Source organism: Gracilinanus agilis, chromosome 5 (genome assembly GCF_016433145.1).
Source record: "Gracilinanus agilis isolate LMUSP501 chromosome 5, AgileGrace, whole genome shotgun sequence".
NCBI classification, from domain to species: Eukaryota; Metazoa; Chordata; class Mammalia; order Didelphimorphia; family Didelphidae; genus Gracilinanus; species Gracilinanus agilis.
The window spans coordinates 181,346,202-181,362,165 of record NC_058134.1 but is presented as its reverse complement, the minus strand read 5'-3'; the positions used below and the strand labels follow the sequence as shown (position 1 = coordinate 181,362,165).

Here is a 15,964-nt window from a genome sequence, read left to right as displayed (position 1 = left end):
CTCAGCCACTTCCCAGCTGTGTGACCCTGGGCAAGTCACTTGACCCCCATTGCCCACCCTTACCAATCTTCCACCTATGAGACAATACACCGAAGTACAAGGGTTAAAAAAAAAAAAAAAAAAAAAAAAAAAAAAATCCTAGAGAATCAACTAAGAAGCTGGTAGAAATAATCAACAACTTTAACAAAGTTGCAGGATACAAAATAAATGCACATAAATCATCAGCATTTCTGTATATTTCCAACACATTAGAGCAGCAAAAGGTAGAAAGAGAAACACCATTTAAAATCACCCTGGACAATATAAAATACTTGGGAATCTATCTACCAAAACAAACACAGCAATTATACGAAAACAACTACAAAACACTTTCCAAACAAATAAAACTGGAGCTCAACAATTGGAAAGCCATTAATTGTTCATGGGTAGGACGAGCTAACATAATAAAAATGAACATTCTACCCAAATTAATTTACCTATTTAGCGCCATACCTATCAAATTACCAAAAAACTTCTTTACTGAATTAGGAAAAACTATAACAAATTTCATTTGGAATAACAAAAGATCAAGAATATCAAGGGAAATAATGGGAAAAAATGTGAAGGAAGGGGGCCTAGCAGTACCAGATATTAAACTATACTATAAAGCAGCAGTCATCAAAACAATATGGTAGGAGGCAGCTGGGTAGCTCAGTGGAGTGAGAGTCAGGCCTGGAGACAGGAGGTCCTAGGTTCAAACCTGGCCCCAGCCACTTCCCAGCTGTGTGACCCTGGGCAAGTCACTTGACCCCCATTGCCCACCCTTACCAATCTTCCACCTATGAGACAATACACCAAAGTACAAGGGTAAAAAAAAAAAAAATATGGTACTGGCTAAGAGATATAAGAGAGGATCAGTGGAATAGACTTGGGGTTAATGACATCAGCAAGACAGTGTATGATAAACCCAAAGAGCCCAACTTTTGGGACATGAATCCACTATTTGACAAAAACTGCTGGGAAATTTGGAAAACAATATGGGAGAGATTAGGTCTAGATCAACATCTCACACCCTACACCAAGATAAATTCAGAATGGGTGAATGACTTGAATATAAAGAGGGAAACTATAAATAAGTTAAGTGAACACAAAATAGTATACCTGTCAGATCTCTGGGAAAGGAAAGATTTTAAAACCAAGCAAGAGTTAGAGAAAATTATAAAATGTAAATTAAATGGTTTTGATTATATTAAGCTAAAAAGCTTTTGTACAAACAAAAACAATGTAGTCAAAACCAGAAGGGAAACAACAAATTGGGGAAAAATCTTTATAACAAAAAACTCGGACAGGGGTCTAATTACTCAAATATACAAGGAGTTAAAGCAACTGTATAAAAAATCAAGCCATTCCCCAATTGATAAATGCACAAGAGACATGAATAGGCAATTTTCAGGTAAAGAAATCAAAAGTATCAATAAGCACATGAGAAAGTGTTCTAAATCTCCAATAATTAGAGAAATGCAAATCAAAACAACTCTGAGGTATCACCTCACACCTAGCAGATTGGCTAAAATGAAAGAAGGGGAGAGTAATGAATGCTGGAGGGGATGTGGCAAAATTGGGACATTAATGCATTCCTGGTGGAGTTGTGAAATGATACAACCATTCTGGCTGGCAATATGGAACTATGCTCAAAGGGCTATAAAAGAATGCCTGCCCTTTGTTCCAGCCATACCATTGTTGGGTTTGTACCCCAAAGAGATCATAGATAAACAGACTTGTACAAAAATATTTAGAGCTACGCTTTTTGTGGTGGCAAAGAACTGGAAAAGGAAAGTATGTCCTTCAATTGGGGAATGGCTGAACAAATTGTGGTATATGCGGGTGATGGAATACTATTGTGCTAAAAGGAATAATACAGTGGAGGAGTTCCAGATGAACTGGAAAGACCTCCAGGAACTGATGCAGAGCGATAAGAGCAGAGCCAGAAGAACACTATACACAGAGACTGATATACTATGGTAAAATAGAATGTAATGGACTTTTGTACCAGCAGCAATGCAATGACACAAGACAGCTCTGAGGGATTTATGGAAAAGACGCTACCCACATTCAGAGGAAGGACTGCAGGAGAGGAAACATAGAAGATAAACAATTGCTTGAACGCATGGGCTGAGGCGGACATGATTGGGGATGTAGACTTGAAACTACCACACCAATGCAACTATCAACAATTTGGAAATAGGCCCTGAACAAGGACACATGTTACAACCAGCGGAAATGTGCGTCGGCCATGGGTGGGGGGAGTGCAGGGGGTGAAGGGGAAAGTAGGGGCATGAAGCATGTAACCATGTTAAAAATGAATATTAATAAATGTTTAAAAAAAACCCACTTAAAAGCAGTTTTAAGAAAACTGGAAATTACTAGAAACCAACAGTACTCTGTACACTGTAGGGCCCTAATAAGAGTTTGCTGAAGAATTAATTTTATAGATTAACTCCCAGCATTAAGAGAAGAATAACTGAAGGGAAGCTAGGTGGCTCAGTGAATGGAAAGCCAGGCCTAGAAATGGGAGTTCCTGGGTTCAAATCTAGTCTCAGACACTTCCTAGCTATGTGACCTTGGGCAAGTCACTTAACCCACATTATATAATAAGGGTATTTTTTAAAGAAAAAAAGAAATAATACAACTGATTTTATTTTAACAAAAGTTACAATTTTAAATGCTTCCATTACTACATACAGTCTACCAAAAAAATACACTATGAATTACTTACCACTTTTTAAGAAATCTACATGTGCTTCTTTATGATGAAGTAATTCCACATCATAATTGGCAGATGTGTTTGCATGTTGTTCTTCCTTTAATTAGAGACATTAAAAATTACTTTCCTGAACTTAAGTAATTAATAATTTTGGTTTTTGCTTGAAAGGGAATAAATGGTCAAGTACATTAGAAAAGGGGTAGGTTCTAATTTTGCAGTAGTTTGCTCAGTGACTTATTTAAAGATGCAATAATTTCTTCCCCCCCAAAATGGAATCTAATGAAGAAAAATAATTCTCAAAAGTATTGGTAAAAGTTATTTCATAGTTGTTATATTAGAACTAAAAGAAGATCCTGCCTCTGGAAGTATGAAGCAAAGGTATCAAAGTCACATGTAGCCTATGACACTCCCAAGTATAACAGAACTAGATCAAAATATAATTGGGAAATAATTAATAGAATAAATGGAGATACAATAAAACATTAATAATGTTAACATGTGGTTTCCTATGTTAATATGGACCTGCAAGGATCCTTATGTAGAGTTTAATGCTTCCCTCTCTTTTCTACTGAAGTCTGACCAAGATTATTACTTTTCCTTCCAATCACTCTTTGGGTACTACTCAATGTTAAAAGGTTGAATATAAAAGAAATGTTAGATGAATCATTATCATACCACCTTATATTTCTACAGTTTATAAAATATTTTTAAAAATATTATCTAGCACGATCCTCATAACAACTCTCTGAAGAAAGGCAAACTAGGTATCTTTCTTTTTCAAATAAGGGGTTACTTAAGCTCGGGTAAGTAAAAGTGCCTTAAGTCATATAACTATTAAGATACAGCCTTAGAACTTTAATGTAATTCTGATTTCCAGTCCAAGTTTTTCAAATTCTCAACTATCCTATGATACTGACCATTTTGCCCCCCAAAAAACCTAAATAGGGTCACATAGAGACAGATAGGATTCTAACAACAAAACTTGCCATTTACTCAAAATTGAAAGTAAAACTTTTGGCTAAAGATAGCATCTTTAGGGGGCAGCTGGATGGCTCAGTGGATTGAGAGCCAGGCCTACATACAGGAGGTCCTAGGCTTGAATCTAGCCTCATACACTTCCTAGCTGTGTGACTCTGGGAAAGTCACTTAACCCCCATTGCCTAGCCCTGTAACAAAACTAATATAGAAGGATATATATAAAAGATATTAGGGTTTAAAAAAAAAGATAGCATCTTTAAATAGCTGTAACAGATGAGCAAGCATCATAATATATCAATTAGCAAATACAGAATCATCAACATCTTAGGAACCTGTGCTCATAAAATAGTGAACACAGGCTCCAGCACACTATATTCTAAAAGGGCCAAGGTAGAAAGAAGTGTCACATCAACAGCACACAAATCCTATCAATAAGGTAAAAGCAAACTACCAACCAAAAACCATTTTTTTGTTATAATGTACATTGAAATTATATTTAAGATATTAAGGGAAATCAGTTCCACTGTATTTGCTAACTGCTATGTACAAAAGATTCTATTAGGGTAACATACATTTTCCAACAGAGTCTAGCCAATGTAATTTTAAAAGTATTCCTTTTTCCTTCTCAATATTGTTTAAAAGGAAAAGAATACCTAAAAAAAGTCCTGCGGGGGCAGCTGGGTACCTCAGTGGATTGAGAACCAGGCCTAGAGACGGGAGGTCCTAGGTTCAAATCTAGCCTCAGACATTTCCCAGCTCTGTGACCCTGGGCAAGACACTTGACCCCCATTGCCTACCCTTTACCACTCTTCTGCCCTGGAGCCAATACTAGCTCCAAGAGGAAGGTAAGGGTTAAAAAAAAACAAAACAAAAAAACAAACAAACAAACAAACAAAAAAACTCCTGCCACTATCTGATTTACACCATTGTTTAAAGTGATGGCAGTTGAAGTTACATAACCCCCATTGCCTAGCCCTTATCATTCTTCTGCTTTGGAAGTGATATTTGGTACCTGCTCTAAGACAGCTGGTAAATGTTTAAAAAAAAAGAATGATGGCAAGAAATGTAAGTTACAATTAAATCATAGCTTAATGATGTCATAATTGACAATTGTATGTAGCATAACAGAAATAAAATCTCAAGAGTTCAAAGAAAATCTACCTCCAGCACTTCATGAAGGTAGAACTGAGAACAGAGATTATTTCATTTTTGTTCTGGTATTGTCCTAGCATAAAAATTCTTAATGTTTTTGAACTGAATAAAAAAGTTATAAAAATTCAAATTTCCTGACATTAGAGAGTAATAAGTCATTTGAAAATCATGGCCAATTGTGATCAGTATCTATTAGTTATTAACACCTTTATGTTAAATGGTTAAGAAAATTACATAGGAAAGAAAAGCTCCACTAGAATGCACAAAATAAGGAAAATCTAGTAACACAGCTATCCAGAAAAGAATCACAGACACGGCAATAACATGAGATGAACTGATTAGATTTTGTAAAAAATAATATGAACAGAAAAAAATTTATATAGCCTAATCTTAATTGGTAAAATAACAGTATGGAATTTTGTTCTGTGATCCTTCAAGGCATACATCAATATTTACTGACCTGGTCACATACAGTGAATGTGGGCTAGCAAAAAAAACATGATATGGAGAGAAAAAATGCAAAGATCCAATTAAAATAAACAGTAAACTTCAAAATAACTTTTAAAAAATAGGAATACGGTCCCTCCAACATGAGAAAAATTGTCATCTTACCTTCATTGGTATATTGGTAATAGTAGTAGAAGCCAAATCAAAATGCTGCTGTACTAAAATGTTCAATTTAGTAGCAAGATGTCGCCCTGCTCGAACACTGTGTACTTCACTGGTTAAAACTGGAGACAACTACAAATAATAAATAGTACAGAGTATTGAGTTAGAATCTGTCACTAAATACTTTTTTAAAACATTACTTTTTAATATTGTTTCACAAAACTTAAAAAATAAAGACATATCAAATTAACATTAACCTTATTTTGTTTTTATATTTTCTTCGATTCAAATACAAATTGAATTCAAGAAAAAGAATATAAATGGAAAACAAGACAGATATGACAAAATGGTCTTTTAGGAAGATAATTTTTGCCCACAAAAGGGGGTTTGCTGTCCATATCCTTCTAATGAAAATAGTCTGATAGTTTAAAACATATGTTCCAAATCACTAATAAGAGGAAAATAACTTAAAATACTGGGATTCTGCCTCATATTCAACAAATTTATAAAGAAGATAAACAAAAACAGCATTAGAAGGATGGTGAAAGACAGGTAACACTGATATACTGGTTGGGTGACATGGAAAGTGGTACAACCTTTATACAAAAACAATCTGGAATTATTCCAGGGAAGTGACTAAATTCTTCATAGCCTTTAACCTAGAATCCACACTACTATACATACATTTAAACAAGATCAACTGTAGAAAGAAAGTAGCATAAATACAAAATATTTATAGCAACATTTTTGTAGTTACAAAGAACTGGAAATAAAATGGATGTTCCATAACTGAGAAGTGTTACAGAAATCACAAGAATTTTTTTAAATGTCTCTGCACTAGGCACTGTACTTTGTGTTAAGGATGCAAATATTTTTTTAAAGGCTCTACTCTCAAGGAGCTTAATTCTATAATAGAATTTTGTGTAATAAATAAAAAATTAGGGATTTAGATAAAACATGCACCAAAGCATGGTCAAATTAAGCAAAACCAGAACAACATATGTAATGTTACTAAACAAAACACAAATGAAAAGAACATTGACAAGAAGTTGAATGATGAGCAACTGCAATGACATCATCCTGGTCCAGGAGAGCAGAAGAGACGCTAGGGACTAAAGGTACAAAAGGATATAGCCAAAATCAGACAGAGCATCTGTTCTTTTTGCTTATGTATTTTTCTTAGTTACAAGGGATGAAAGAAAGCTTAGTGGAAGAATTTGCTTTATCTGGAAGTTACTGTGATGCAAAAGTGAAAGGGCCCCAATAAGACATTTGAAAGCATAAAATAAAAAATTAAAATTCACAGTCCACAACTTATTAAAATCATTCACTCAGGTTAAGAGTGCTATAATCTGCACCAATTAAAGTACCATACCACTGAAAACCATGACCAGTCTCTCACAAAATTAATGCACTTCCCACACAAAATACTCAATTCATGATTTACCAATACATCTTTTTTGCTCATTTATTTCTTTGATAACAATGGAAAACATTTTTGGTAAAAATACATATTGTTTTATGCTTTGCTTAATAGTAACAGAAGGTCAAAGTTACCTTTGTCACATCATTTAAAGAAGCTTTAGGATTTTTACAGTATGCAGAGGAAAGAAGACTTTATTGAAGGACATTCTTTGAAATTTTCAGTCAATCCAATGATTAAAAACATGTGGTCTATTTTAAATGCCATTTGTGACAGCATACCCTATTGCCTTCACCATAGAATCCTACTTCCACAATTTCATGTATAATAAGCCAAAACGATACTATGTGACCATATGGAATAAGTACTATAACAGGAAAACAGATTTTAAAATAGTTTTTCCTTTAAGTAGGATTTGGGGAATATCTAAGCTTTCCATTGTAAATGATAAATGCTTAATGCAAACTTCATACTCACTGTGTATTATTTATAATCCATATATTTCCTTTGGTAACTTACTTAGTTAAGACCTTACCTCCTTTTTAGGACGATCTGATACAAGACTATCTTCACCAACTGGGTAGGTATGGATCAAAACTAATTCACACTTTTGGATCTGCATGAGACTTAAGAGATAAATTTCTTATTTAGAATAATATAATATAACATGTATTTTCTTCATGTGAAAGAAGTTAAATGTACCCATTTTGTAGGTATATTTCCATGGAACTTGCGAAATATAAAAGTAACAGAATAGATGTTATGGTTATTGTAAAGGCTAAATATTTAAGAAATTTGCATGTTCATACAAGTTCAATAATTATGGTCAATTAATTTGACAAAGTACATTAGGTTTTGGGAAAAAAAATCAGAGGATAACTTATAATTTCCCAGATGTCTACTACAGATGCTTCTACAGAAAAAAAAACTATTATTACACTAAAGGATAGAGAAAAAAATTTCAACAATAAATCTTTTCCTAATAGTTCCTTAGCACTAAAAAGACAACACTTCTTATACTTTACTTCTACAGTAATTCCTAAGAATACAGGCATTTGGACACTGAAATAAGTGCAAGGCTTGGTAACATTGCCAGCAATTTGCTGGTCTCTTAGAATTTTTCAGAAATAGTACTCTATGGCAAAGAGAACTATTTATAGCAAAGAAGTTATCCGCAGATTTTACCCCCTCACCCTCTCTGAAAAGGGAACAGCTACAAAAGGAACACTGAAGGTTCTGAAAACATTGGGGAAAATAAAGAGGAAAGGGCAATTCCAACAAGTTATTTGAGAAATATATTTGTTAGCCCAGGGTGCTGGTATTTAACATACATACTCCCATGCTCTTTGTGGTTTATACTTACTGATCTGAATTAGCAGCAAGCTTGTTATGTTCATGAATAGTTTCTTGAACACAATCCTCAAGCATTCGTACATGACTATCACTGTGGATTAAAAAGACAAAGATGATTATAAGAGACCACACTATGAAATTGAATTTTTTGAAAAATCTAATCCATTGCATATGTTTTATTAAGGGTGCAAAATTTAATCATGAAAAGGCTTAGAACATTTCAACAAAATATCACCATAACTAGCTCAATGCTAGAAAATTCAGCTAATGCCAAAGAAATTGACTGACCAATATTTATATTTTAAAAATCAATTCTACTTTAAAAATCTCATTTGAAATAATGATTTTAATGTAAATAATTAAAATCATTATTTCAGCATAGTAAATACAACCTCTGTAACAAAAGAACCATTTTCTTTTTTTCCCCCCAAAGGATCATTTTCAACTTAACTTTTAAAAAATATTTCTGAAGCATTTTAACAAAAATGCAAATAAGCCAATCATTAGATTTGCTTCAGAAATTTCACACCTTTTTGCATTAGTAATGCAAATTATTCGTCCTCTATTCCCAACACGTTCTGCATTCTCCATCAGCATAGTTCGAGCTTCATGTTGATATTCAGTAATTTTGCAAAGGGTTTCAACAGCTGCAACCAGACCATGCAAGATACTGCAGCATTCTGGATCTGCACGAGGATTAGGTGGTCCAACAGCAGCTAATGCAGCCATTAACTAATTAAGAGAAAGGAGGAAAAAATAATGACAAGTATGGCATCAGGACATTAGGTTAGGCCTATCTTATCTGGTTTTACTTCTAAAGAATTTGACATTAGTGAAACAAGCTATGAGTAGGCTAAAAATTGCTTCCTTGAGAGATTATAAAAAATTATCTTTCCTGTGAAAAATCTGGCTGTCTCTAGACAAAACAATGGAAAGTACTTGCTCAATATGTTATAATCAAAATTATCCATTAATATATTACCTTTCTCAGAACATCTCAAATCTCTCACTTGGCCATTGAGCCTTTCCCAGAATTATATTCCCTTATCAACTGCAAACTTTGTACTTTCCCAGATAATTTTATACCAACTTCATCTAAAATTATAAATTGTTTAGCTATAGTGAACTATGATGAGGAACATAGTTATGATATGTTTGAATATTCATGGTGTTCATGGTCCAGTTCTTTCTCTCACACAACTAATAAAAAATTATTTTGGCTAAACCAAAAAATATAGATTACTGAATTATCTCTTTAACACAAATAATATCTTCATCCTTCACAGATTACTAGATTGAACAAAAGCTTCAGATGTGACTTTTTAAGATCTCACACACAATAAATCAGACAGCCACAGAATTCAAACCTCTAATTCCAATCTAGTTTTCTTTCCAAAGTACCATGTTGCCTACCAAATTTGAACAGAAATGAATACTTCAAACCAAGTCAGCATATAACTTAGTACTTGATGACTTCACAGAAAATGAGACAGAGTGAGGGGCAATAAAAATCAGAGTTGAAGAGTAAGAAATTAAGGAGTTCAAAAGCCTCTCAACAGCATTATACAGTTAAAAAAAACAACCACTGAATTTGGAGTCATATAGGACTTGGGATCAAATCTCACTTGTGTAAGTATAGATAAGCCACAAGTTTCCTCAGCTGCAAAATGAATTCTGTAGGACAAATGATCTCTATTATCTTTTCCAACTCTAAATCTATAATCCTATGGTCCAGAAGCCTCATACCAGAAGTTATTACATACATTTTTGATATGAAAAGTTGTTAGACTTGGCAAACACTTAACTCTATAAAGAATGAAACAAACTATATCTAAATAGAGGGAAAATAACTAGTTACTGAGTCATTTTATTATCAGTTCCTCATGTGCACCCAGATCATGAGCTGGAAGGGAGAGTAAGAGATAACTCTTAATTAATTAATGGGAAAAAATGAAATGTATATGAGATGTTGTAGAGGTAGATTTGGCAAATAACTGAATATGACAAAAGTCAAGATGACTACTTTGTGGCTGCAAACCTGGGAAAATTGAAGGATGGTGAAATCCTCAACAGAAAAAAAGGACACTAAGAGAAGTGGGTTTTAGGAGATTTATACCTGTTGTTTCTTGACATGAATCTGAAATGTCTAAAGAACACACAGTTGGAGATGCCCAGCAGAAAGTTGGGCATGATTGGACCTCAGGAGATAATGAGAATACTGAGAAAAGAGTGTAAAGAAATGGTTCAGGAAAGATCTTTAAAAGTGACCTATGACTTCTGGAATATTGCAGACAAAGATCTAAGAAAAAGAGATTGAGAAGACAGCATGGTCCCAAAAAACAAGGGAACAATGTCCTAGAGGAGGAGGAGAATAGTCAATAATGCCAAATGCTCCAGATTGATCAAGAAAGGAGTATTGAAAAAAAAGTCACCAGATTTGGTAAAGAAATTGATAGAAACCTCTGAAAGAAGCCTTTCAAATTATTGAGTGATGAAGTTAGAAGCTGGTATTTCACATGATAAAGGAGTATAAGCTTCCTTCTTATTTCCCTCATTAAAAAGCAAATCTGAAGTAGAATGCCATTTCCATGATCGGTAAATTTATAGTTACATATTCTCTAAATGCAATGAAGCCTGAATCCTGTTTTATGTGTATTATGATTTCACTCATGTAAAAGAACAACCTTAGCATATTTTCAAAGACAATTGTATCTAAAAGGGGGGGAGGGGGAGATTGGGGTGTTGGTTATGTGGGTGTGAGTATGTGTGAAGAGAAATAAAATGAGAGAAAGAAATTTCTCATGAACATCTCAATTATCTTGAAATCCAAAGGAAACTTTATATAATAGATCTAGAGTTAAGAAGAATTTAACTGGAGGTTTTTTGAATCTTTGTTACCTCATCTGTAAAGTAGAGATAATACCAACACTTTAATTCAAAGGTTTTTTAAAAAACTTAGTTTGTAAATATTAACTGTTCTCTTTAAAATTCCTTACAGCTCTAAATTCTATGATTTTATGTTATACATATTCTATTTGGCCCGATGGCTAGAGTCAGAGCAAGGACCTGGGTTCATAATTTACAGAAAACTGGTACCATGGAAGGTAGAGCAAGCATGAACTTTATTAGTATGCAGCACAGCAGATGGGCAAAAAATGAAAGCAATACACCCACAATATGGCAACACAGAGATATGGCCACAGGGCCAGGGTCACCCAAGCGTGGGAGATATGTACAGCAGCAATATCTTAGCAGTCTTATACCTTATAACTCTATTCTTCTACGTTAAAGGTGCATTTAGCTGGGACAATCAGTGCCAAATGTGGGAAGGGGTGTTCTTGAGTAGACATAGATATGATGAGGAAATTTCCTAAGGTAGCTTATCAGTACTAGGCTCAAGCAAATAGTTCCTAATAGGGACTAGAAACTGGATAAGAATTCAAGTTGGTAATCCAGAACTCCAGGAGTGTCAGCACACATTGGCTGCAGTATGCTGAAAGCCTCATCCAATCAGATGTCAAAGTTATTCACAGTATCAGAATAAGTCAGGGCAGTGGAAAAATCTATTACTGCTTATGTGTTTATGATCATTAGCATAAAGCGAATCCATATTGGAGTCCTATTTCTTATAACTACAATGTTAAGAGACATGTTTCAAAAAAATCATAATTATCACAATACATATGCCTTGATTGTTCTCTATAATTTGAAAAAATTATAAATTAAAAAAAAAACACTGGAGATGGAATAATCTTTTGTGAAATTTCCATCACTGGCAAAACTTCAACATGAAGTACTTCAATTTAGTGCTGCCAAGTATCTGACTCTTACCTGCCTCCTTACAAAGAGGATCCATGGTGCAAATACAATGGGATTCAAAAAAAATTTTTTTAAATAGTGTTATCCCAAACTAAATAAAGGATAAGTATTTGAGAAAAACAACTGATTTTATTTACATAATTAACAAACTGATTCATAGGATTCCAGGATTCTAGCTTTTCTTAAAAGACAATTATGTTACTTGAATATCATTTTTCAAATGATCATATTTTCAGAAACTAAACATACCTCCTGCAAATTCTGGTCTTCCTGAGTCCAAGAATTTAAAACATGAGGTCCAGAATCACTCACAATGAAATTTACCTGAAAGGTTACAAAGTTGTGTGTAACAATTGCACTCAAATAACAAAAAACTTTTGTTCAAGAATAGTTTAACTCACTTACCAAACCATTACATAGTTACATAATTTCTTTAACTCTAAATATAAATGAAATACATAGTAGCACAATCAAATAGCTAGTGATCTGACCCTAAAATTGGGAAGATATGTTTTCAAGTCATGAACTTGACATAAACAAACTTGCAACCAACCAAGTCACTATCCTCTCAGAAGCCCAGACAACTCTCTACAGATAAATTAATGATCTATACTGATAAGATAAATTTCCACATAAATGAAATCACGTCAAGACCATAAGACAAAAAGTAGAAAGACAGATAGATACATACATACATTCTTAATTGGAAAGAACTAGAAGATGGTTAAGAAAACACATCAGGAAATATAATTTCCCAATTTAAGAACAGTTCGATTTTGCTAGTATCTGTGTCTAGTTTTCTAGTCCCTAGATCATGTGCTGTAGTCTCTGCCCTTTTCCTGTCATCTGTGTTGGGAACCCTTCTTAAACTAGTCACTATTCCCCTCTCTTAAGGACTCTCTGAAACAAGTATCGCTTACTTCAAGTGTGTACTCTATTCCCTAGGAAACTTATAAGATATTTCCACTAATTTCCTTAATTCCATAAAATAAGTTTTTTTATGACTCTGGTATTCCTTCTTGGTGTCTGTCCCATGATAACGGCCAAGCCACACTGATGTAGAAAGTTACCACAATAAGAGATAGGAATTGGTAAAATCAAAAATTGATCCCAACCCCCAACCCCCCCCCAAAGAAACAAAAACAAAAACATGGATAATCTTAAATTCTTTATATCTGATTTTTAGAATATAACCAAATATACACACCTGTCATTCTCTGCCTTACTAAAAAACATCTGAAATCCAGACAAACAACTAAAGAAATGAAAGGTTCCTTCTCTTCATTAATAAATTTTTGAAAAGTCCACTTTTGCATAAACAACTTAACATTCTTGAAGACGTAATCCTGAAGATAATTTAAACAAAATAACTATACATCTAAATGTGCCTTCCAACTAATAATTTATCCTAACTTTAAAAAGTATTTTCACTAAAGGCCTACTATAAGGCCCCTTAGTGGTATAAAGATGATCCTGAAGTTTTCATCGAACAGTTTAAGTGCCTTATGAACTGGAAAAGCTTCAAGTAGAGACTGTATGTCTGTTTAACAGATTGTATGTAAGCTATTCAAGGGGAAAAGCTCAACTAAGCACAGAAAAGCTTATCACCAGGAGACTACTCATCAAATAATGAACTTTTTTCTACCACAGCAAAGTCACAAAAAATGTATTCTAGATACTGTGATCTGCATTAGTCAAGGGAGAATAAAATAGTTTGTTGGTTCCCTCTCCAGGCCACTGTATCACTCTTGACCAGGTATTTACACAAGGCATATAATTTTCTTAATATTGCCAAATTCTCCTGGTTTGATTGTGCAGTCATCGTATATTAATCCCAAAGTGATAACTCATATATTAAATGGAATACACAAAATACTAAGACCCTTTCAGTCTGAAGCAATACCAATTAAAATATGTATATCCAGATAAAGTATATCTCAAATTAATGAATTCCAGCACATTTGAGATGTCTCATAAATACTCACCAGCTTTTTGAAAGGAAATATATCATACATAATCCTACAGTATTCCATGGAGGATTCTACTGAGCAAGTCCACAGTGATTTAGATATGGGTGCCAGGGGTATGATTCCTTGAGTCCTATTTTTTACCAACATATCAAACTCCACATGTTGTCGGCATGATTCTGCCATATAGGGGCAATGATCCACAACAAATACCGTTTTATGAGACTCAGAAAAAATTTTCATTTTTTTACCTGCAAGGAAATAAACAGATGAAAAGCTTTTAAAAATGTAAACAAATCCTGATTAGTACCTAATTTCTCCTTAATGTAGATATGGTAAAGGACATGAATAATATTCACATTATGAGTTGGAAATATTATTTGACAAGATCTCTACTATAATCAAAATATATCAATTTTAGGTACAAAGCACATCATATTGTTATTACAGTTGGAAGATTTAATCTTTATGACATTAGCTTTTTGAGTGAATTTGTTGCTGGACATAACATTTTAATACATATTTTAACCACCAAGTCACTGTGTCCTCAAAATTATATTCAATGTTTAAAACAATTTCATATAGTTAGCTCTCAATATTTAATGTTCCACAGCTTGCAATGGAAGGTGCAATTGTCTAACTGTGAAAAGAATTGAGTTCTGGCTCTGTGACCCTGTGCAAATCACTTAACCTGTTTGGACCTCAATTTTTCTAGCATAAAATAGGCACAATGTTTATACTATGTTATATATTTCTCTAGCATCTTTAAAGGTTTACAATTCACTTTTTCAAAATAAGAATTCCGTAAGGGAGATAATTTTTGTTTGGTTTTTTTCCCCTCAAATCATTTCATTAAGAATCATTCATTGAGGAGCTCTGACTACCAATGTAGATCATCTCTTGCTCAGAAACTTAAGTCTTCCAAATTTGCACAGGGTACTAAGCTAAGTAGCCTGTCCAGGGTCACACCGCCAGATGTTTCAGAGGCAGAATTTGAACTGAGGTTTTTCTGGCTCTTGAAGATTTCTATTCAGTCGAGTTAAAAGACAGATAATAAAAATGTAATTATCTTTACAGTTGAAGAAACTGAATTTCAGAGATAGTAAATTACTTCTCTGGGGTACATTAAGGGGGAAAAATAGGATGTGAATTGACATCTTTCATGATTGTCATGAGAAAAATGTTTTTAAAATGTAAAGCACTGTACTGATATTACTATCAAGGTATAATAAAATTTTGAGTTGTGAGTAAAAATAAAATTAAGCTTCTTTGATCTCTCTTTTCTTTGCAACTTCTAGTGACCAACAAAAAGAACAAAAAGCAGGTAATATGAGAGATGACAATAAAAAGTTTGGAAGTGACCAAAGCATAAGTCAACACTCAAAAAACTAAAAGTTAACTATATGATGACTTTTTAAAGCCAAATCTAAATAAATAGATGTAACTTAATTTTTTTTTTAAATGATTTCTTGAAGACTACTATAAAAATAGGTTACCCTGTTTTGTTTTGACTTCTTGTTCATGGGCAATTTTTTTTCTCGTTAAAAAAAATACAACTAGGTGTATATTTGAAAAGGATTGAACAGGCACCCTTAAAAAAAGCATATGGCAAAGAAAGCTATAAGGTATTCTTTAAAAAGAACTTTTCCACTTGATATGTTTCAAAAAGCTATTTTCATTTCTTGCTTTAAAAGACTTCAGTTTCATACAGAACACACTTGCAAGAAGGCTCTTTTACAAAATGAACCAGACCTAAAATCTCTAGGAAAAGCAGAAGAGGGAGAAACCGCGAAGTGGGTGGATAGAATACAAACTTCAGGATAAAGGTTCGCTTACTTTTATGCCTGGTCCTGCTGTGGAAACGAGCCAAAGACTAGGAGCCACAGCTCCTCTGGAATAGGCTGCTGTGGATCAGCAGAC

General features: G+C 33.7%; 2 protein-coding genes across 3 annotated transcripts in view; one reads left to right on the top strand and one right to left on the bottom strand.

Annotated features, from left to right (window-relative positions):
* Window positions 1-15,964, top strand: part of FGFR1OP2 (FGFR1 oncogene partner 2) — a 74,217-nt gene that overhangs the window by 23,754 nt on the left and 34,499 nt on the right. The gene's annotated exons all lie outside the window — the stretch shown is intronic.
* The window catches only part of INTS13 (integrator complex subunit 13), a 37,063-nt gene extending 21,099 nt beyond the window's left edge, over window positions 1-15,964 (bottom strand). Inside the window, exons 1-8 of the mRNA XM_044678714.1 lie at window positions 15,881-15,964; window positions 14,063-14,295; window positions 12,327-12,401; window positions 8,788-8,990; window positions 8,269-8,349; window positions 7,441-7,531; window positions 5,486-5,614; window positions 2,756-2,840 (exon numbers count right to left, since the gene is read on the bottom strand). Of these exons, the coding sequence (XP_044534649.1) occupies window positions 2,756-2,840; window positions 5,486-5,614; window positions 7,441-7,531; window positions 8,269-8,349; window positions 8,788-8,990; window positions 12,327-12,401; window positions 14,063-14,287 (889 nt within the window). The 5' untranslated portion in view covers window positions 14,288-14,295; window positions 15,881-15,964. The remainder of the gene's footprint in view (window positions 1-2,755; window positions 2,841-5,485; window positions 5,615-7,440; window positions 7,532-8,268; window positions 8,350-8,787; window positions 8,991-12,326; window positions 12,402-14,062; window positions 14,296-15,880) is intronic.